General features: G+C 54.6%; 11 protein-coding genes across 11 annotated transcripts; 7 read left to right on the top strand and 4 right to left on the bottom strand.

Moving 5' to 3' along the window:
- Positions 1–166: 166 nt before the first annotated feature.
- Positions 167–1,244, top strand: BO97DRAFT_443294 (putative cystathionine beta-synthase (beta-thionase)). The gene is made up of 2 exons (XM_025698352.1): positions 167–452; positions 513–1,244. Exons 1-2 carry the CDS (start codon positions 348–350, stop codon positions 945–947), a joined length of 540 nt encoding a protein of 179 aa, XP_025551433.1. The 5' UTR covers positions 167–347; the 3' UTR covers positions 948–1,244.
- BO97DRAFT_443295 (vacuolar ATPase assembly integral membrane protein VMA21) lies at positions 1,139–2,165 on the bottom strand. The gene is made up of 3 exons (XM_025698353.1): positions 1,841–2,165; positions 1,560–1,648; positions 1,139–1,495 (listed from the first exon to the last, which is right to left on the bottom strand). Exons 1-3 carry the CDS (start codon positions 1,942–1,944, stop codon positions 1,359–1,361), a joined length of 330 nt encoding a protein of 109 aa, XP_025551434.1. The 5' UTR covers positions 1,945–2,165; the 3' UTR covers positions 1,139–1,358.
- On the top strand, positions 2,152–6,428 carry BO97DRAFT_65041 (uncharacterized protein). The gene has a single exon (XM_025700964.1). The coding sequence runs from the start codon at positions 2,638–2,640 to the stop codon at positions 6,007–6,009; it is 3,372 nt and encodes a 1,123-aa protein (XP_025551435.1). The 5' UTR covers positions 2,152–2,637; the 3' UTR covers positions 6,010–6,428.
- Positions 6,429–6,963: 535 nt separating this feature from the next.
- On the bottom strand, positions 6,964–8,686 carry BO97DRAFT_470484 (tRNA-dihydrouridine(20) synthase (NAD(+)); the record flags this gene model as incomplete). The annotated part of the gene is made up of 2 exons (XM_025699948.1): positions 6,964–7,318; positions 7,361–8,686. 2 exons carry the CDS (start codon positions 8,684–8,686, stop codon positions 7,304–7,306), a joined length of 1,341 nt encoding a protein of 446 aa, XP_025551436.1. The 3' UTR covers positions 6,964–7,303.
- Positions 8,687–9,796: 1,110 nt separating this feature from the next.
- Positions 9,797–11,084, top strand: ipp1 (inorganic diphosphatase IPP1). Its single transcript, XM_025695231.1, has 4 exons — positions 9,797–10,148; positions 10,223–10,342; positions 10,397–10,824; positions 10,878–11,084. Exons 1-4 carry the CDS (start codon positions 9,972–9,974, stop codon positions 11,014–11,016), a joined length of 864 nt encoding a protein of 287 aa, XP_025551437.1. The 5' UTR covers positions 9,797–9,971; the 3' UTR covers positions 11,017–11,084.
- Positions 11,085–11,122: 38 nt separating this feature from the next.
- Positions 11,123–12,061, bottom strand: BO97DRAFT_470487 (mitochondrial 54S ribosomal mL53 protein). Its single transcript, XM_025699949.1, has 2 exons — positions 11,905–12,061; positions 11,123–11,846 (listed from the first exon to the last, which is right to left on the bottom strand). Exon 2 carries the CDS (start codon positions 11,808–11,810, stop codon positions 11,490–11,492), a length of 321 nt encoding a protein of 106 aa, XP_025551438.1. The 5' UTR covers positions 11,811–11,846; positions 11,905–12,061; the 3' UTR covers positions 11,123–11,489.
- A 141-nt stretch (positions 12,062–12,202) lies between these two features.
- On the top strand, positions 12,203–13,703 carry BO97DRAFT_390643 (putative protein transport membrane glycoprotein Sec20). Its single transcript, XM_025693777.1, has 3 exons — positions 12,203–12,685; positions 12,770–13,017; positions 13,086–13,703. The coding sequence occupies exons 1-3, from the start codon at positions 12,372–12,374 to the stop codon at positions 13,682–13,684; spliced, it is 1,161 nt and encodes a 386-aa protein (XP_025551439.1). The 5' UTR covers positions 12,203–12,371; the 3' UTR covers positions 13,685–13,703.
- Positions 13,704–13,926: 223 nt separating this feature from the next.
- Positions 13,927–15,798, top strand: BO97DRAFT_369051 (M18 family aminopeptidase). The gene is made up of 6 exons (XM_025692723.1): positions 13,927–14,037; positions 14,112–14,173; positions 14,232–14,333; positions 14,389–14,524; positions 14,574–14,666; positions 14,716–15,798. Exons 1-6 carry the CDS (start codon positions 13,962–13,964, stop codon positions 15,732–15,734), a joined length of 1,488 nt encoding a protein of 495 aa, XP_025551440.1. The 5' UTR covers positions 13,927–13,961; the 3' UTR covers positions 15,735–15,798.
- A 158-nt stretch (positions 15,799–15,956) lies between these two features.
- Positions 15,957–17,654, top strand: BO97DRAFT_405629 (DSC4 family protein). Its single transcript, XM_025695232.1, has 2 exons — positions 15,957–16,344; positions 16,543–17,654. Exons 1-2 carry the CDS (start codon positions 16,124–16,126, stop codon positions 17,438–17,440), a joined length of 1,119 nt encoding a protein of 372 aa, XP_025551441.1. The 5' UTR covers positions 15,957–16,123; the 3' UTR covers positions 17,441–17,654.
- Positions 17,655–18,834, bottom strand: BO97DRAFT_443303 (ATP-dependent Clp protease proteolytic subunit). Its single transcript, XM_025698354.1, has 4 exons — positions 18,624–18,834; positions 18,535–18,553; positions 18,302–18,469; positions 17,655–18,230 (listed from the first exon to the last, which is right to left on the bottom strand). Exons 1-4 carry the CDS (start codon positions 18,795–18,797, stop codon positions 17,782–17,784), a joined length of 810 nt encoding a protein of 269 aa, XP_025551442.1. The 5' UTR covers positions 18,798–18,834; the 3' UTR covers positions 17,655–17,781.
- Positions 18,835–19,046: 212 nt separating this feature from the next.
- Positions 19,047–20,318, top strand: BO97DRAFT_424811 (uncharacterized protein; the record flags this gene model as incomplete). The annotated part of the gene is made up of 1 exon (XM_025697006.1): positions 19,047–20,318. One exon carries the CDS (start codon positions 19,047–19,049, stop codon positions 20,316–20,318), a length of 1,272 nt encoding a protein of 423 aa, XP_025551443.1.
- Positions 20,319–20,358: the final 40 nt, after the last annotated feature.

Consider the following 20,358-nt stretch of genomic DNA (forward strand, 5'->3'; position numbering starts at 1 on the left):
AATGGGTGCGAGAACTAGGGAAAGGGAAGTGATCCATATATGGGCGGTTCTGTCGGCTCATGACGTCGCACGGGAGCCAGACGGAAGCTAACCCGTTTTCGGTCCTCCCACCAACTGGCAGGCCCGCTTCGGCGATCAATCAATTTTGGTCCGATCACGACCTGACAGTGACCGAGTGGATGCTTGCTTGACTCACGCAATATCAACCTCACTCGTTTCAGAGCCGTGTCGAAACCCGGAACATTGACTTCGCTCCCCGACATCAATTGCCGATTCGAGAATTCCACTTCCTGACACTCGAAACGTTACCTCCCCCCAGACCTCCCGTACCCCTCACCATCATCATCATGGCCTCTTACTTGAGCGCAAGTGAGGCATTCGCCCAAGAGAAGCTCGCCCAGGACGCACAGCAGCCGATCTCGCAGTCTACCTGGGCGGACAAATATCGCGGTGTCAGTACGGACGGATCCCAGGACTCGAGAACACCCAAGATTAACTGACCGCGAATGCAGGCCACCGTTGAGGACCTCGACCCTCCCCCCGCCCTGTCTGTCTCCCCCGATGACCCAATCTCCGCTGCTCTGCTCGCTGCGTATGAGCGCGACTACACACACCTGACTGTCACCTCTTCGACGAAACGCTCGCTTCTCGGATACCTTAGCATCCCCCGCCTTAAGGAGTTGTTGAAGGAGGGCGCCGTGAAGGAAACCGACTCAGTGTCCGCTGCCATGCAGCGGTTCAACCGCAAGCGAGGCACATATCAAGTGATCACGATGGAGACTCCGTTGGAGGAGCTGGAGCAGTTCTTCGAGAGCGACACCGATGCCAGTGGAGCGACGCGGGCCAAGCAGAGCTTCGCCGTCGTCACGGATGCGTCGCGCAAGTTCGTGCTCGGCGTTGCAACCAAGGCCGACCTGGAGGAATTTGTCAAGAGACGGCCGAACTGATTCAGACACCCTTTTCTTTAATCTGGCCCATTTGTATGATTCCCTGGGCGGTCTTCACTAAAACTTAGCAAATGCATCTCCGGGGTGCACTTTCCTTATACCCCGATTCAAGAAACCCTTTTCGCTTGGACCTCCTGTGCTCTTGACAGGCTTCTCGGTGTCATCCCCGGCCTGTCAGCGTAGCAGCTTTTGGCGCTTGTGCTTGTTGTGATTTGACTAACAGTCTACGCATGCACATAGGCACCAATCACCGGCCACACACTAGGACAGACATATCATTTTCCTAGAGCGATCCCCAATAGATACATAGTTACATAGCATGCACGCAGCTGTCCTTGAACGCCATAGATCAAACACCTGGTATTGAATGATAGCGGAATAAACAGACCAACCTATACTCGAAAGCACCCACTACTGCGCTTTCTTCTCCTTCTGCTTGGCGTCGGCCTCTCTCTCCGCCTGGTCGTCTTTCCAAGCGACATAGACGTAGGCGAAGAGGACGATGTTGGCCATGATAGCCGCAACAATGCCGCCAACCGTTGCACTTCCTGAGTAGAATAGTTAACAAGGGCGTTAATCCTGAGCTGGAAGATAGGCTCGAAGAACACGTACCTCCGACGAAGTCAACTGTGACAAAGTAAATACCAATAGGCGCAACCACCATGGCGGCGGAGAAGCCCAGCAGTTTCATGATAACATTCCTGTGTTAGTGTTAGTGACAACTCAGATCCACACCCTCTCTAAGAAGCAACACCAGCTCTTGTATTTTCTGAGCTGCTAGGCTTCCGGAGCTGTTTTCAATAACCCCCGGTATATGGTGTTTGTAGCCATCACCGGATAGCGGCTATGTGGCGTAGTGGTTCTCCTCCTCGGGACGAATCGAATGCACTTACGTGGGAACTGCAGGGGTCACATCTGAGTCAGAGGACTTTTCGGGTTTCGACGGTGCAACGCCATCTTTGGCGGACGATCTGTCGACGGTGCGACGGGCGGACATTGTGATTGAAGTAGTTGAGGGAGGTTGATGGGATTGGTGGTGTGTTACTGGTTGCGGGCCAACAGGTCAAGGAAGGTCTGAACGGCGGTGAATAGATCACTCAGGAGTCGATATCAGGACAGAGCGCGCTTATCTCTGGATGAATCTGGTCTTCTTGGATTTTTAATTCTTTCATCAACCACCACTTTTCTTGTTTTGGAGGAGAGGAAGGAACAATAAGAAAACACGCTGCGCAACACTGATTGATATTGCGGATGAACTCATCCCGGAGTCCAGTAGATCTCGGCTGCTGATTGGTTCCCGGCCAGCGAGATCTCCAAGAACACCCTGTGAGAGGAGAACAGCAGTTGAATCAAGACAATCCAAGAAACACGAGAAAGAACAAGTCTTGGTGTTGTTGAAACAGAGGTTTTCACAGTGTTCAACCCATTTGCGACTCCTGCGACGACTGACTGCCTTTCCTGGGCTTAATTGAAGCGCCAGTTCACGTGACCGATCGCGTCTGGGCGCGCGTTTTGCGGAGAAAATCCCAGAGGAAAGTTGGAGAGGCAAGCAAATCAATCCGTTTGTTCGGCCCTGATAATCTTCCCTTTCACTCATTCCTCCTCCTTCTTCCTTCCCCTGGCACATGACGACATTTTCTACCTTCTCTCTTATAGTCTCAACCCTTTCGCTTGGGAGTCATCCTAAACCATGGAGGACTCAGTGCCTGATACCCCCGTGAACGACAGAAAAGTCGTTCACAGTACCCCGACAAAAGACGATATCGACTATGAGACCGTCGCCACCGTTCCTGTTACCCATCACCAACCGGTGGCAACCCAATCGTTAACCCCTGCCTCTCAGCGCTTCACTCAGCCGACCCAGCTAGTTGACAATCCTTATACTACTGCGAAGAACAACTCCATTGTACAAGTAGCCGCCTCGTCCCCGCTAGGTCCTGCCTCGTCCCCGTCCCGCCCGACCCCGAACGCAGGCCGTATCGCCAACCTCATGGCCCCCAGCGGCACCATGTTCCGACCCCCGGCCGTCGCAGGCCCGGCCAAGCGCGCGCCGGTGATCGATCTAGATGATGATGGACCCACGTATCGAGGCGGGTCCTCCGATGACGATGTCCAGATCATCCAGAATCCCGACATTAAACCAGCCATGTTCACCAAATCCTCGCGGAGTCCTGACAAGGTCGCCGAGTCGCCCATTGACCGCTTCAAGGAGATCACCACCGGCGCCATCTACAACCCTGCGAAACGCCCTGCCGCGCAGATGGAATCGACCCCGCGAGGCACGGCCGTCAAGAAAGTCCGGCAGGAAGGCCCTTCGCGCGCCCAGCCTGTCGACGGGGGGTACTCGCTTGATAGTATTGAAGACCACAATGTCAGAGTCAAGGTGCAACGGATGCTCAAGGTGATGCCGCAGAAGTCCGTGTCGTCCTGCGTGCAGGCGCTCGTGAAGAAGCGCGGTGTCTACGAGGATGCTCTGGATTACCTGGCTAGTGCGGAGGGAAAGGACGTGTCGTCGGAGGATGAATTGAGCATGTCCCATCAATCGAATGCAGCCCCAGCGAAACAGCAGATCAAGGCGCGAGGCACGATCCAGGACAAGTGGTCCGCTGCGAATCTGCAAAGAACTCTTGCAGCTCAAAAGGCGTCGCAGCAGCCGGAAGAGGATGAGGCGAAACCGCGCAGGCGTTTAATGAGAGGGCCCAAGACCCGGGTTTCCTCTCCGAGCCCAGTGCGTTCCGAATCTCGTCCGCAGCCTCGCCCTGAACCAGTCACGGAAACACCACCCAAAAAACCCGGGCGCTTGGTGCAGGGCCGAAGGCCGGATACTCCTCAGCGCTCAGAGTCCCCGGAGGCTCTCATCATCGACGATGACTCCGACTCTGATGTCGAAGAAACGGCAGGCGATGTGCAATTCGATCTCAAGTTACTGAAATTCTTTAACACATGCAGCGTCTTGGATCTGGCAGATATCGCTGCCATTACAGAAGATGTGGCACAGCATGTAATCTCGTGCAGACCGTTCAGATCCTTGGACGAGGTCCGTGCCGTCCCTGCGCCGGTGAAAGAAGAGGCGAAACCTAAAGGGGCTCGTGGCCGCAAAACACCCAAACCGATCGGCGACAAGATCGTGGATAAGTGTATCGATATGTGGGTGGGTTATGATGCCGTCGATTCTTTGGTCGCGCGTTGCGAAGCGTTAGGGAAGCCGATCGCAACTGAAATGAAGAAATGGGGGGTGGACATCTTTGGGAAGAAGGATGGGGAATTGGAGCTGGTATCCATCGAACCCAGAGATTCTCAGTCGCATGACTCCGGCATTGGAACCCCGGCGAGCCAGCGTTCTGATGAAGACAGCGATGGCCCGGCGTCTGGCGGTGTTGCCCTCACACGCAAAGGGCGATTTATTTCTCAACCTGGAATCATGCGAGATGACCTGAAGATGAAGAACTATCAAGTTGTGGGCATCAACTGGCTGGCACTACTATTTGAACACGAACTGAGTTGTATCTTGGCTGATGACATGGGTCTGGGCAAGACTTGTCAAGTCATTGCTTTTTTGGCACATCTTTTCGAAAAGGGATTCAAGGGGCCACACCTCATCGTAGTACCTGCGTCTACGATTGAGAATTGGCTACGGGAGTTCCAGAAATTCTGTCCTACCCTCTCCGTCATGCCTTATTATGCCGGTCAAGCTGAGCGCGCGGAGATTCGGGAGACAATTGAGGATAACAGAGACAGCATCAATGTTGTCATCACCACTTATACCATCGCTAAGGGCAAGGTCGACGCACACTTCCTCCGCAATATGGACTTCTGCGTTTGTGTTTACGACGAGGGACATATGCTGAAGAGCAGCACCTCGGTCCTCTACGAGAAGTTGATTCGCATTCCTGCTCGTTTCAGACTTCTATTGACGGGTACACCCTTGCAAAACAACCTCCAAGAATTGGCTTCCTTGCTAGGCTTTATTCTTCCTAAAGTCTTCAAGGAGCGCAAGGACGAGCTCCATCACATCTTCGCCAACAAGGCCAAAACCGTCGACGAGTCTCACTCCGCGTTGCTCTCTGCTCAGCGTATCGAGCGCGCCAAATCGATGCTCAAGCCCTTTGTGCTGCGGCGCAAGAAGCACCAGGTCATTGATCTACCCGCGAAGATCTCCCACGTCGAGTACTGCGAGCTCAACGACGCTCAACGCAAAATCTACGAGCATGAGCAGGAGGAGGTCCGAAAGCTGCTGGCCGATCGCGCTGCGGGCAAGAAGACCGGCAACAAATCCGCCAACATTCTCATGAAACTCCGACAAGCAGCCATCCACCCATTGCTGTACAGACGCCACTACACCGATTCCATTCTCAGCCGTATGGCCAAGGCCTGCCTGAAAGAAGAACAATTTTCCCAGTCCAACCCGGACATCATCTTCGAGGAACTTCAGCCGTACAACGATTACGAATGCCACTCGATGTGCGTCAAATACCCAGCGCTCAGCCGCTTCGCCCTCAAGAACAACGAGTGGATGGACTCGGGCAAGGTGGCGAAACTGTGCGAGCTGCTCCAGCGCTTCCAGGAGAAGGGCGACCGGACGCTCGTCTTCTCACAGTTCACCATGGTGATGGACATCCTTGAGAACGTGCTGGAGCACGAGCACCTCGGCTTCGTGCGCCTGGACGGCCGCACCAACGTCGAGGACCGGCAGTCGATCCTAGACGCATTCCACGAGCGCACCGACATCCCCGTCTTCCTGCTCTCGACCAAGGCCGGCGGTGCGGGCATCAACCTGGCGTGCGCCAACAAGGTCATCATCTTCGACTCCAGCTTCAACCCGCAGGAGGACGTGCAGGCCGAGAACCGCGCCCACCGCGTCGGCCAGACCCGCGAGGTCGAGGTCATCCGCCTCGTGACCAAGGATACCATCGAGGAGCAGATCTACGCACTCGGTCAGACCAAGCTGGCGCTCGACCAGGCCGTGGCGGGCGAGGATGCCGCCGACTCAAAGAAAGCGGAGGATGCAGGCATGAAGGCGGTCGAGAATATGGTTCTTGCAGATATGGAGCAGAAGTCATGATTTTTATTTCTTTCCTTTTTGCATTTTGCATTTCCCCCATCCTGATGATCTCTTCGTGGTTGTATCTTTTCTGTGTCTATGTTGTTTTGTGTGATACGGGAATTCTTGGGACGGAGTGGTATGCCTTTGTCTTCTCTTTTTGTTTACGTCTTTAGAAAAGAACACCCGTTTATCTTACACGACAAGATCAAGAATTTTTAGTCACTTTTATTCTTCTAATCAGCGAGCTTTTCACCTTTTGTCGCTTTACAATGTCGATTCACCCTTCTACACATACACATGTCATGTGCATTTTCTGTCGGCTTGGATGAGGATGGGGTGATCAAGGGATTGGACGGACGGTACTTCATCATCATCATCGGTGGCGCATTTACACGGTTTCTTTTTTTACTGGTGTTGTTGATTTGACTGCACCGCTCTACCAGAGTCGACCCTTCGCATCCCTTTCTCCCCTTCGTTCAGGTTCTCGACTTCACCACGGTTGGCTACATACGATAAGCCTCACTTCCGAGGTTACACATGTTACTTAGATAAGAAGCAGGAGATGGGGGGACGGGGTAGTTAGATATAGAGTGGAGTTGGTGGTTGTGATGGCGGTGGGGGTACTAGTGGGGATATGCATGTAATGATCAAATACTAGCTTGTTGGTTCTATTGAAGTCTCAGGATTTATTCAGGTCAATTATGAACGGTGAGATTTGTCGTTGTGCCATTCCATCTTACTGGTCTCATCGAGTTGTCATTAGTGATGCCGAGGCTATGGTTGGTTTGGGCTAAATAAGGATATAATAAGTAACTAGTATGGTTTCCAGTTATTGTTGCCGACCGATTCGAGTTTTCTACTGATCTCTTACTCGTCTACAGAGAAGAGGAGTTAAGCTCAACTGGCTTGTGCTCTCTCTTAAGCCTAAGGTAAAAGGAAAGGTGTTGTATGATGGATGCATTTTCTGATTAGAGAATATGAAGTGGGAATCTATGATATAAACCAAGGAGGAGGAGCAACACCGGTAATGCACGCGTGAAACGAAAATGTAAGAGGAATTAAGAAAAGAGAAGAGAAGGAAAGTGGCGTGATCGCATAAGCAGATGATAGACACAAGCCTCATTAACCTATGGGGATTTTCCATGCTCACAGATTACCTAGCGCCGAGAAGTTTGACACAGCCTCTCAATAGGACATTAAATAGAGTTGCGGCTGTGGTTCGATCCGTCTGGATGTTTGAACTAGCCTTTGGCTGGCCTCATTTGTATGGAAACTGCTACAAGTCTTTTTTCTGCGTCCACTTGAGTGGGGTTTATGCTGCAAGTTCCTGTTTAGGCGCAGTAGCACCGACGGCTTCAGCAGCAACAACCGGGTCAAGCTCAACCTTGTTGTTAGTTGTCGCAGACTTCGTGGGGGGCGGAATGGAGTTCGTGCGAATTGGACCGCCAGCTCCAGTGAGGACAGGAGAAGTAGGTTTCGAGCGCGAGGCCCCGCCCGCCGCGCGCGCGGATTCGTTCTTCTCAAGAGCATGCTGCACGGCCTTGCTGACTGCGTCGTCTTGGGCTTCAGACTTCGTCGTCGTAGACTTCGACGACAGGTCCAGGATCTCATCGAGACGGGTTGCGGCGGGGATCAAGTCCTCGAAGCCCAGGGCATGGCAGGTATCGACGTAGGTGCGGGCGGTTTTAGAGCGGTGTGCCTCGGGAGACTTGCCCGGCACAAAGATGTTCAGCAGATACTTGGTGTTGCCGAAACGGTTCTCGCTCTCGAGACAGAACTTCATGTAGTCGTGCACCATCTCCTTCCAGGGCAGGAGGCCGCCCTCGGCCGCCGTGCGGAACGCGGACATGTTCGACTCGGCTGCGGTGGCGATCATCGCGCCGTCGACGCCGTATTCCTGCATCAGGGCCAGACCGTCGTCCTTGTTCATGACGTCGCCGTTCACGACGCACGCCACGCCCGCTTCGTGGCAGATGTCCCGGATCATGCGCAGCTGATCGCGGATGGCGCGCTCGCGCGGCCGCATGGGAGGCGTACGGCAGTGAACGGTCAAGCCCGTGATGCCGGTTTTGACGAGTCGCGAGACCAGCGCCCGGGTCGGCTCAGGGTCTTCTCTATCCAGCAGCCGGATCTTGACCGAAATGCCGATCTGGTACGGCGTGCCGACCTCGCGCACCAGCGCTTCGAGGATCGAGACGAGCTTATCCGGGGTTCGGAGGAGCGCCGCACCCATTCCACCACTTGTGCTGAAGGGCTTCGGGCACCCCGAGTTCACGTCAATGCCGGCAACATCAGGGGCGACGAGCTTGGCGGCTGCGACGGCAATTTCGGGGTTCGCGGTGCCGATCTGGAAGATAAGTTTACCCTTCTCGCGAACGGGGTCGAGACGGTAGATGACGTTTTCCTGAGTGGCCTTGTCAGGGCGGCCGCCGTTGGAGGGGGTGCGGGTAAATTCGACGGTGCCGTTGCGGGGGTTCACGCGGCGGTTGGCGCCTGCCAGAGCGCGGTCGATGGTCTCCGGACCCCAAACGAGGTCGGCGCCATACTTAAGGGCTAGAAGTCGGCAAGGAAGCTCACCGGAGCGCACCATCGGGGCCAGGACGACTTTGCCGCGGTAGTCGACCCCGTTGGCGGGGATGGGGACACGAGGAGGCGTAGTCATTGCGAAACGGACGGATCGTAGAAGCTTTAGCATAGCATTTCTTGCATGAAAGGTGCAGGAATGATATATGAGAGACCGAGACGGTATAGACAGGGGTGATTTGGGCCCGCGAGAAAGACAAAAGATTGTGGTTTGCCCAGAAAGTGAAGTTTATCGATTGTCTAGATCGCGATGGAGGCGGAGAACGAAAAAGTGCCAGATCACGTGGCGATACCCGATAAGGTTTTCTGGCCCTGCTGAGTCATTCGGCGTAGAACTACAACCGGACAATCCATTACTCCGACCCGGTGCCTGCCAAGAACTGCTTGCTGACTTCGCAGAGGAAGAAGATTGATGGGGCAATGGCGCACATGTTGATGCTGAACTCCTACTGGAAGGGTGTACTAATGATCTAGATGAGTTTGAGTGAGTCAATTGACACAGACTCGAGGATGTCGATCGGGTGAGAACAGGGAGGGGAGTAACCAAAGGACAATGGGATTGAAATGTAGGACAATCCACTTGAGAAGTGGAACGGTACTGGTGGAGTGGGTGCAAATCAAGGCCTCACCGACGAGAGGAACAAGAGGGAGAAATGGTGTCATCTGCAGAGTGTTTGCCACTAAGCCTAAAATAATTCCATATACTCTATGTCCACAGTCATGTGCCACGAGAAATAACCTCAGATGCAGGGTGGTCAGATAGAGTAGAGTTGGTTGGAGACGAGTGCAGGTGCATAGCATAGTTGACTTGGTGACAGACAGCCAGCAGCTGCCGAGATGGAAGGAGGAAATTGTCCGAGGCTGTTTTGGTTGGCGTCTTTTTTCTTCTTTGCTTCCCGTCCGATTTTCTTTCCCGATCCCTTCATCCTCTAACTTAATTATAACAATTGACTTCCCCTGAATAAATCACTGTATACCCCGCGGACCAACCCGATCAATTTCAAAGACTATCCCTATCGCTCTCTCTTCACCTCAGGACTCAATTGAGAGCTCGTATTTCAATGTTCCCGGGGGTTAGTTGTGGCTCCGTGTCAGCAGCACTCCGGTTGTCCACCAACGCCTGGAGGAATCCGATAGTCGCCCGCCGCAGTGTGTCTTGCTGTTCGTCCGTTTGTCGCACATCCGCAACACTGGCTCCCCCCACCAAACAAGCCCCCTCCCCCCCTCTCCCTCCCGCCGCCGCCTCCTCCTCTTCCTCCTCCTCCTCTTCTCCTTCTCTCTCTTCCCCTCTTCGTCCTTCCTCTTCTTCTTCTTCGGTTGTGTCCGCTTCAAATCGTACTGCTCTTTTAGCTAGACACTTTTCTTCTGTGTCCGCTACCACATCACAACCCTCCACCATGTCTTACACCGTTCGCAAGATTGGCCAGGCCAACACCCTGGAGCACCGTGTCTTCATCGAGAAGGATGGCAAGCCCGTCTCTCCCTTCCACGATATCCCCCTCTATGCCGATGAGGCCAACAACATCTTCAACATGGTTGTTGAGATCCCCCGCTGGACCAACGCCAAGCAGGAGGTACCCAGGCCCAAGCCCCCCCGCCGCACCCATCGTCGTCGACCTTGTCAACTGACCTCCTGTTTGCCCATCAGATCTCCAAGGAGGAGTTCCTCAACCCCATCAAGCAGGATGTGAAGAAGGGCAAGCTCCGCTACGTCCGCAACTGCTTCCCCCACAAGGGTTATCTCTGGAACTACGGTGCCTTCCCCCAGGTATGTTTTTGTTGTTGCCCCTCATTGGACCGCCATCATCTCACACTTGTGTAGACCTGGGAAGACCCCAACAACGTCCACCCCGAAACCAAGGCCAAGGGTGACAACGACCCGCTCGATGTTTGCGAGATCGGTGAGCTTGTCGGCTACCCCGGTCAGGTCAAGCAGGTCAAGGTCCTTGGTGTTATGGCTCTGCTCGACGAGGAGGAGACCGACTGGAAGGTCATTGTCATCGACATCAACGACCCCCTCGCTCCTAAGCTGAACGACGTTGAGGACGTTGAGCGTCACCTCCCTGGTCTTCTCCGCGCCACCAACGAGTGGTTCCGTATCTACAAGATCCCCGACGGAAAGCCCGAGAACCAGTTCGCTTTCTCCGGCGAGTGCAAGAACCAGAAGTACGCTCTCGAGGTCATCCGCGAGTGCCGTGATGCTTGGGAGAAGCTGATCTCCGGCCAGGCCCCCAAGGGCGACGTCAGCATGTACGTTTTCTCTTTTCTGTTGCGCAAATGGGCGATGACTGACCCACTTCTAGTGCCACCAGCGTCTACGAGGGTGTTGAGCGTGCCGACTCCGCCAAGCTTGCTGCCATCCCCAAGGGCGAGAACCTTCCCCCTGCTCCTATTGACGGCAGCGTTGACAAGTGGTTCTTCATCTCCGGTGCTGCTGTTTAAATATGTACAAATCTTAAAATCCAAAGTTATTCCCACACCCGCGGGTGATTCATATAATTCATATTTCCTGATTCAATATAAATGCTTTATCGTAACAACAACCGATCCACAAGTGAGTTCGCGAGATAATGGTAATGAGTCAAGGAAAAGAAAAAGTTAAAGTCAATAGCTGGTATATACACATGCCCATGAACAACATGATAGATAATACAGGTAGGTAGTCAAACGAGTCGAGAGACATCCACTCCACCACCGACAACATTGAGCATCCTGAGCCCCTCCCCCAAATTCAAGATCCCCAAGGTGCTCAAGAAGCAGCACAACAGAACCCAATGTCGCCCATAGCCTCAAAACCCCATCCCTTCTGGCGCAACAACAACCCAAAAACCACATTCACACCTTCGAAACTTCCTCCTGGATAACACCCATCCTCTTCCCCATCCAAAAAACACCTCCATGCAAGACGAAAGATCTTAACCCTTCAACGACTCCTCCCGCTCAATCACGCGCCCTAAACGGGCAATCTCCTCAATAACATCCCCGATCTTCATCTGCCGCTCGCCGACGGCAATGCTAATCTCCTTGCCGTTCTTGAAGCCCACCGTCAACTCGGCCGGCTGCGTCGAGTGTCGCGGCAGCTGCGTGACCTTGATGTCGATGTGCGTGGGGCTCGACGCCGGGACCGTCGACGGGTTGCGCAGGAGCGACAGCAGCACGCGGCACGGCCGGGCGCTGCGGGCCCAGGGGTTGAAGGTTGTGCGGAAGGACGAGATCGTGGCGAGAGGGATGGTCATTTTGGTTGTTTTGCTTTGTTTTTCTTCTGGTGCTGTCTGTTGGTTTGTCGGGTTAGGATGGGATGGGATTATTTTTGCGGAGTTGGGGACTTACTTCGTTTCCTTTCTTGTATGGGGTTTGATGGGTTAAGATTTATTGAACAGATAGGTATCGCGCGCGATGTTGGGTATGTAGTCAATTGGGTTTGCGCATGTGCTGGCGCTTTTTGCTGGACGGTCTAAAGGTAGATATCTATTGGCCTCGATGGCCCGGTTGGATTGATCTGCCGGAGAGGAGAGAGTGATTGTGTGTGTTTGTCTTAAATGCAAACTCTCTTTTGGCTTTTCTTTGATTTGAGCGCGGGCTTGTGAATGCCTTAGGCATTAATGATTTGCGGGATAGGCTACGGGAAGCCGATGACGCTGGTAAGAACGGACACATTGACCATTTAGCCCCCTCTTTACGGGTTCTGCTTGATTCCTCTCTGCATACATAATATTCTATTTATTTTGGACGTGGGCCACTCGAGCTGGGCTCGTATGCGCTTTTGAAGAACCTTCCCCTACAATACAATCCATACAATGTCCTCGTTGACGGAACTCCAGTCCCGCCTGAAGGAGCTCTCCACCGCTCTAGCTGATATCCATCCGCTGGTAGCTCGCTTGCGGAACTTTACGACCGCTATTGGACAGGGCGATGAGGCGCGCTTGGAGCTTGGGACCGAGATTCACACCCTCCTGAAGGGGGCAGAAGACCAGTTGGAACTGCTGCGCGTGGAGGTCGAGGGTCTCGAGGCTGGGTCCGAGAGCAGACGCAAAGCGTTGGACAATGAGAAGGAATCCGAGAGGGAACGTGTTGTCGCGCTGGCGGGGAGGTTGACGGAGGAGCTGAAACGGTATGCTGTGTCCTGCCCTACCTACCTTATTGACGAGAGTGACCGGGGCCAAGGTGTCTTGCTATGGTGCTGACAAGGAAGCAGAACGAGAAGGGACTTCCGCAACGCACAGCTACAAGCTAAACGCAACGCCGAGATCGCTCGCCGGAAAGAACGGGAGTTGTTGTTCTCGCGATCTCAGAGTGCCGACCGGAAGAAACAGGCCACCGAGAAGCTGACGCAGAATGAGGTCGTCAAGAACGCTTCGAATGATGTTACCGCGGCCCTGCGGCGCACGCATCAGTTGATGCAGGCTGAGTTGTCGCGAAGTCAGTTCGCGCAGGAGACATTAGGTTAGTTGGTGTTGTTGCTGCGAAAGAATGGGCAGGGGGCCTTTCTTGGCTAATCTCTTGTGATATAGAGCAATCTACCGCTGCCCTCTCGTCGCTATCGGAATCCTATACGGACCTGGACTCTCTCCTCTCTTCGTCGCGGAATCTCGTCGGCTCGCTACTTCGCTCGCAGAAGTCGGACACATGGTATCTGGAGACCGCATTCTATATTCTTCTGGGGACAATCACTTGGCTTATCTTTCGGCGCATACTCTACGGCCCTCTGTGGTGGCTAGTGTGGCTGCCGGTGCGGCTACTGGCAAGATTTACCTTTGCTATTCTGAGTGTCGTCGGCATCACCAGCACAGCAGTTCAGGCCTCTGACACTGCTACTGCCCCTGCACAGTTCATGCATGAGACTCCGGCCGTTGTTCAAAAAGCGGAGCCCACCATCCAGAGCGCGGAGCAAGAGGCAGTATGGGATCAGGTTCCTGTCACAGACGAGACGGAAGAGGATCGCCTGATTGACCAGATCGGTGAATTGGTAGAGGAGATTGAAAAGCAGGAGGAGACGAATATTGACGACATCTCTGAGGAGGAAAGACAGAGGCAAGCGGAGCTGCCAAGGAATCCTAAGAAGAGGATGTTCGAAGCTACCGATGTTCCCCACCAGAGGGATGAACTATAGAAGTCTATCCATAGCGAACCTAATGTTTGATGATGAATTTATACAGTAATGTAGAACCCCCGGCAAGCCTTCGACAGCACATATAGATCCTAAAGGAGGCCGTCAGCATCTGCATTGATTTTGTAGCGTTACTAGTAGTAATCCTGAGGGAATTTCCCCGCTTCAAGCTGTCAGATGAACTGACCGCCTTGGCATGATCTCATGTCCACTTTGGCACATTATTCATCTGTCCTCCGCACCACCCCAGTTTCTCTGTCAGATCCCAAGGTCCTCCAAGATGGCTTCCAAGCTCGCTCAGAACCTGAAACAGCCGGCTCTGGACTTTTTGTCCTTTGTCAATGCCTCCCCTACTCGTAAGCTTTGCCTATCGTATTGCCTTATCGGCGCCTGGTGGAGAGGCTATCCTAACCACAATCACTACATATAGCCTTCCATGCAGTCCAATCTGCAAAGGATCTTTTGGCCAAGGCTGGTTTCCAAGAGATCAAGGTGAGTCCTCAGCTATATTAAGGCTTGACTTGACAATGACAGCTAATTCCCGCCGCAGGAGAAGGATTCCTGGGCGTCCACCTGCCGTCCTGGAGGAAAATACTATGTGACTCGCAACCAATCTACCATTGTAGCTTTCGCTATTGGTAAGAAATGGCAGGTATGCGCTTGTTGAAAACTTGCTCCAGCTGCAAGAGAGAACTCACTTCGAATAGCCCGGTAACCCCATTTCCATGATCGGTGCCCACACCGATTCCCCCGTGCTGAGGATCAAGCCTGTCAGCAACAAGCGTGGGGAGGGCTATGTCCAAGTGGGTGTCGAGACCTACGGAGGAGGCATTTGGCACACATGTGCGTCTGCCCATGTTTTTGTTATGAACCCTGCGCTAACTGCTAAAAGGGTTTGACCGCGACCTGGGAGTTGCGGGTCGGGCCATGGTTCGCAACGGCGATGGCTCTATTGTGCAGAAGCTCATCAACATTGACCGGCCTAGTATGAACTGTCTCTGAGAATTTGAGGTTTGGAGCTAACGAGCTACTAGTTCTGCGTATTCCCACCCTGGCTATTCATCTCGACCGCCAGGAAAACTTCTCCTTCAACAAGGAGACTCAGCTCTTCCCCATTGCCGGTCTCGTGGCCGCCGAGCTTAATCGCACCGGTGCCAGCGAGACTAGCAAGCCCGAAACCACTGAGGAGGAAAGCGGAGAGTTCTCCCCTCTGAAGGCGATCACCGAGCGCCACCACCCCTACCTGGTCGAGCTCATCGCCGCCGAAGCCGGTGCTAAGCCCGCTGACATTCTCGATTTCGAGATGATCCTGTTCGATACGCAAAAGTCCAACTTGGGCGGTTTGTTGGAAGAGTTTATCTTCTCTCCTCGTTTGGACAACCTGAACAGCTCCTTCTGTGCTACCGTCGGTCTGATCGACTCCGTTGCCGATGCTTCGGCCTTGGACAACGAATCGTCCATCCGTCTCATTGCTCTGTTCGACCACGAAGAGATTGGCAGCCGGACCGCTCAGGGTGCCGACTCCAACATGCTTCCTGCCGTGATTCGCCGTCTGTCCGTGCTGCCGTCCGCGGCCGGCGGTGATGCCGACATTTCCACTGCCTATGAACAGACCCTATCCACCTCGTTCCTTCTGTCCGCTGACATGGCCCACGGTGTTCACCCGAACTACTCCCCCAAGTACGAGAACGACCACCGACCGCAGATCAACAAGGGACCTGTGATCAAGATCAACGCCAATGCGCGCTACGCGACCAACTCTCCTGGAATTGTTCTGCTGCAGGAAGTCGCTCGTAAGGCCGCCGATGATGGAGGCGAGGGTGTGCCCCTGCAGCTGTTCGTTGTTCGTAACGACTCCAGCTGTGGAAGCACCATCGGTCCCATGATGTCGGCCAAGCTGGGAGCTCGCACGCTGGATCTGGGTAACCCTCAGCTCAGCATGCACAGTATCCGCGAGACGGGCGGTACCTATGATGTGGGCCATTCCATCCGGCTGTTCACCAGCTTCTTCAAGCACTACGCCGACCTCTCCAAGACCATTTTTGTGGATTGAAATAGAGCATAGTTAGCATAGCTATTTGTATAGCCTGTTCATAAGAGATACCTAACTATTGATTACCTAGTGTTGTGGTTGCATCTCTGTGGGCTATTGAATGTAACAGGCAAGAGACAACTCGGGCCGAGGGAAACCCGCAATCGCCTGATGTAGCCGCCCTACAGTAATTACAGTCGTGGTGCCCGTGCCTTGCCTTGTCTTCTCCGCCTCCGCCTCCGCCCTCCATTTCTCCTCCATTTCTCCTGACTTGCTTGCTTAATGACTGTCTGATTGACTGACGGACGTCAGCATCAACCTCAATTTCCCTCCCTCTATTCCCTCCCTCTTTTCCACGCCCACACCACCTCCACTACCTCTCCTTACCATCCATGTCCTCATGACCCTCTATGACCACTCCGGATGTCTATCGAGATGCGGAATACCTCGCTGACGTGTCCGGCTTATCGCCCGGCCTCGTCGCCGGACCTCCGTCCAGCAGTAGTAGCAGCAGCCACGATGAGCGCATGAGAAAGATACAATCGACTACCAAGGTAGCGTACATCGACCGACTGCTCCGCGATCTCGATATTCTCATATACTGCGAGCTGTCCGCGCTTTATTACATGGAGTAAGAGCATTGTCCCATTTTCTATGTAGAAGAACCCCTCCTCCATCCGCAAACACCCGTCCAACATCCTATACGTCCAATCTTCGTACTCGCAAGCCCCAAACGCGCAACTGATCACCGTCTCATCAACCCTACCTCCCATACACACCTTAACCAACCGATCACAATATTGTATTAACACATACACCACAAAACCAGCTGTTCGATCATCCTCTTCGCGACCCGCGCCATCGTGCAACTCATCTTCTTCACCCCCAAAGTGCCCCCCTTCGACCCGACGCGCCGACCGCCATACGTCAGCGCCATCCTCCTCAGCAACCTGTTCTGTATGCTGTGTCACCACCTCTTTGCGCCGCCGGAGGCCGGCGAGGAGACACGCGGATACATGCACGGCGGCCTGCTGATCGACTTCATCGGCCAGAGGACGCCTGTCCCCTTGCTGCGGCTGCTGTTCATGGATTCGTTGGTGCTGGTGCTGAATCTCGTTATGTTGATGTTGGTGGTTGAGCGGGTGAAGACTGTTGAGGTGCAGCCGCAGACGCAGACCACTACAACGACGATAACAACTACGAGTACGGGTACGGGCACTACTACCGGGGAAGGATCCGGATCTGCTACCGCTGGTGTCGGGAATGCGGAGCAACCGGGGCAGGGTCAAGATCATGATCTGGAAGAGCGGGGGATTCTTCGCGGAGGGCGGACGGCATCGGACTCTAATGCTCGATCTGAGGTGGAGAGCGGCGAACACCGACCCATCCATACCGATGACAATGATATCGACGAACGGACCGAGTTGCTGGCTGACCCGGCTGAGAGCGGTTTGAACCTGGGCAGCACGGCGGCGAAGGACAGCCACCCGCTGGATGGGTTCGCCTCTGGCCAGGCGGTTATCATGGAGGCCGGATTGGTGGAGGTCGTCCGCGAGCAGTGGCGGTACAGTGCTGCGACGGCGCCCAGGGCCCAGCGGCCGTTTGTGCCCTCGCGTCACACGGAGGTGTTTCTGCGTGAGAGGTTGGGACTTCGGATTGCGGCGAATGGGCGCATGGAGCGCATTCCGCGGGTAACAGCTGGGGCTGGGGCTGGGGCGGGGGTCTAGGTTTAGGGTGTAATGGCTGCTTTTGGAGTACTACGTCTCCTGTATTGTATAGATTAGGATATACTCCGTGTATTGACGTCGATACACATGATAGTTCTTGGCTTCAGGACATAGCAAGGGAGGAAGAGTCTCGTGTGTTGTGTAGGTTTCACGAGGTAATTCGATAAGATCGACCAGCTGAGTGGAGTTCTTCTCCATGCATGCATCTCTTCATCAATACAAAATCATCTCATAGCATCACATAAACGTACATCCACAAGACAAGAACCAGCAAAGAAAACAAACAAGGGTATGTATGTAGAGCATCAACCTCCCCGACCCCAAGCACCATCCGACGAAATCTACTGCTCCCCCTGACCATCGCCATCGACCCCCTCATTATTATCACCCTTGGACCCCGCCTCCGGAGCGGCACCAACCCTCCGATCCAAGATCTCATCGACAATGCCCATCTCGAGCGCCTCGTGAGCCCCCATAAAATAATCCCGCTCCATGAGCTTCTCAATCTCATCCAGCGACAGAACCTTCTTCCCCGTCAGATGGCGCTGATAGATCTTATTCAGCTGGCTGCGCACGCGCAGGATCTCCTTGGCGTGGATGGCGATGTCGCTGGCCTGTCCGAAGTACCCGCCCGAGGGCTGGTGGATCATGATCGATGAGTGTGGCAGGCAGTATCTTTTGCCAGGGTGCCCACCGCACAGTAGCAGCGAGCCCATTGATGCTGCTTGGCCTACGCAGATTGTTGAGACGGGGCTGGCGATGTAGGTCATTGTGTCGTAGATTGCTAGGCCTTTTTTTTTTTTTTCCCTCCGATTAGTATTGTTTAGAGGGGTTAGGGCTGGGGAACAGGCGGCTGCTTACCTGCTGTGACCGAGCCTCCCGGAGAGTTGATGTATAGGTGAATGGGCTTCTGCGGGTTATCGGCTTCCAGAAAGAGGAGTTGCGCTACGATGGACGCGGACATCGTTTCGTCGACTTCGCCGTTTAGGCAGATTATGCGCTCTTTTAGGAGGCGGGAGAAGATGTCGTCTTTTGGTTTGGCATTGGGTTAGTTGAGTTGGGGTTGTGGATGGGGTTTGAAAGTGTGCACGTACAGGTGTGCCAGCCTCCGCCCTGATGGATTCTGCGTTAGTCGACTTTGATCTCGAATACTAGAGTCGGTGAGGGAAGGTTGGTGACTTACTACTGTCTCTGTAACAAATGGCGTGGGCGTCCATCCCCGCGTAGGTCGGCCGGTTGATGATGGTGGTGATGATAGCGACGGGATGGAGCTGGTGAAGCTCCGCGATACCCCCCGGATGGTCGACGGGCGGCTGAGTATGCGACTTACTCGCTGCAGAGGGCGGGAGGGGTTCATTGTGGGTGCTGTCGAGTTGCTTGTTCGGGATGGAGAGGGAGTAGTGATATGGAAGAGAGAGAGAGAGGTCGGAGTCGAGCTGTTGCAGCTTGGCTGCTGCTTGCAGGCCGGGTCTCCGCTCCTCCTCCGCCTTTGCGCGCGCGCCAATCTTCCAAAACCTCCGCGGGATTTTTTCTTTACATTCTCCGCCGCGACCCTCTCCGTTCACTCACTCACTTCTGCCTACCGGGCATACCACGAGGGAACACCATGGAGTGTCTGTACGGTCGCATATCGTACGCATCATGGCGATTACGACAATTCCGGCAATTGGTCAACAGCACGCGAGGCCCAATTGCTCTTTCGCATCACCGCATCCGCCGCACCTTATCCACCTCCGCCGACGAGCCTCAACCGCCGCAACCCCACGATACCCCGTCCGCTCCTCCTAATGAGACCCCGTCTGAATCTCTCGACAAGAGGCCCTCCGAATCCTCCCCACCGCCTTCCTCCCTCCTCCCCAAATCTCCCTTGCTCACCGACCCCAAACCAGCCAACCGTCAGCGCTTGCACAAGAAGAAAGCCCGCAGCAAGAATCGAGTCTACTCGGACCCAGACCATGACCTCACGAAGAACCCCTGGGCCGTCGCCCTCGCCAGCCCAGTCCGCTACTGCTCCCTGACCGGGTACCGCATGCCTACGGAGTTCCTGAACAACTGGGGTCTGGACGAACATCCCGAGGGGAGTCTATTCCTCCATCCTACTGCTCTCCTGCCAGCCCCATCCGTACCTGTGCCTGGCTCATCATCACCATCGGCCTCATCGTCACCATCATCACCCTCCTCGCCATCACCCCCACAACTCCCTCCCACCCCGCGAACCGCACCCGCAATCAAAAACCTCCGAGCCTGGATCGTCAACCGCCTGCCCCTTCTCACGCACATCACAGAGACACTGAGTGCCAAAACAGCACGCATCCCAGCCATCACGCACGCGTTCCCACTACGCTGGAAGCCGCCACTAGGACCGCTAACAGAGCCGCTGTTAGCGCGCTGCGTCTGGCGCCAGGATATGCCGCAGTTCCTGACGCGGATGATGCGACGACAGGTGGGCGGGCGGTTGCGCAAGGCCGCCTCGCAGACGAATGACTCGGCGGCGAGGCAGGTGTGGACGCCGCTGCTGCGTGAGGGGTGCGACCTCACGGAAAAGGCGCTGGTGGATGCGTTGAACAAGATGGAGCCGATTGTGCGGATGCGCGTCGGCGCGGTGTTGGTCTTGCGACCGATGACGAGTGAGCCCGAGCCAGGGCTGCCGCTGACGAGTTTCTTTCATCTGCCGCAGACGGGTTCGAAGGTGCCTGTGTTTGATGTCACTCGGTTGTTGGACGGGGAGGATCTGGCGTGTGCGAAGCTGGAGGGGCAGGCGGCTGTGTTCTTTCGGCCGGATGATCGGCCTACTGTTGATGCGATGCTGGGGTTGTGGAAGCTTGCGGGGCTGTTGCGTGAGGATCCTTATTGGGATCCGATGCCTGATTCCTCGTGATAGCATCGCGTACCTCAATCCCTCCTGATCTGGGAGCGCA

Source organism: Aspergillus homomorphus, assembly GCF_003184865.1.
Source record: "Aspergillus homomorphus CBS 101889 unplaced genomic scaffold BO97scaffold_18, whole genome shotgun sequence".
Taxonomy (NCBI): Eukaryota; Fungi; Ascomycota; class Eurotiomycetes; order Eurotiales; family Aspergillaceae; genus Aspergillus; species Aspergillus homomorphus.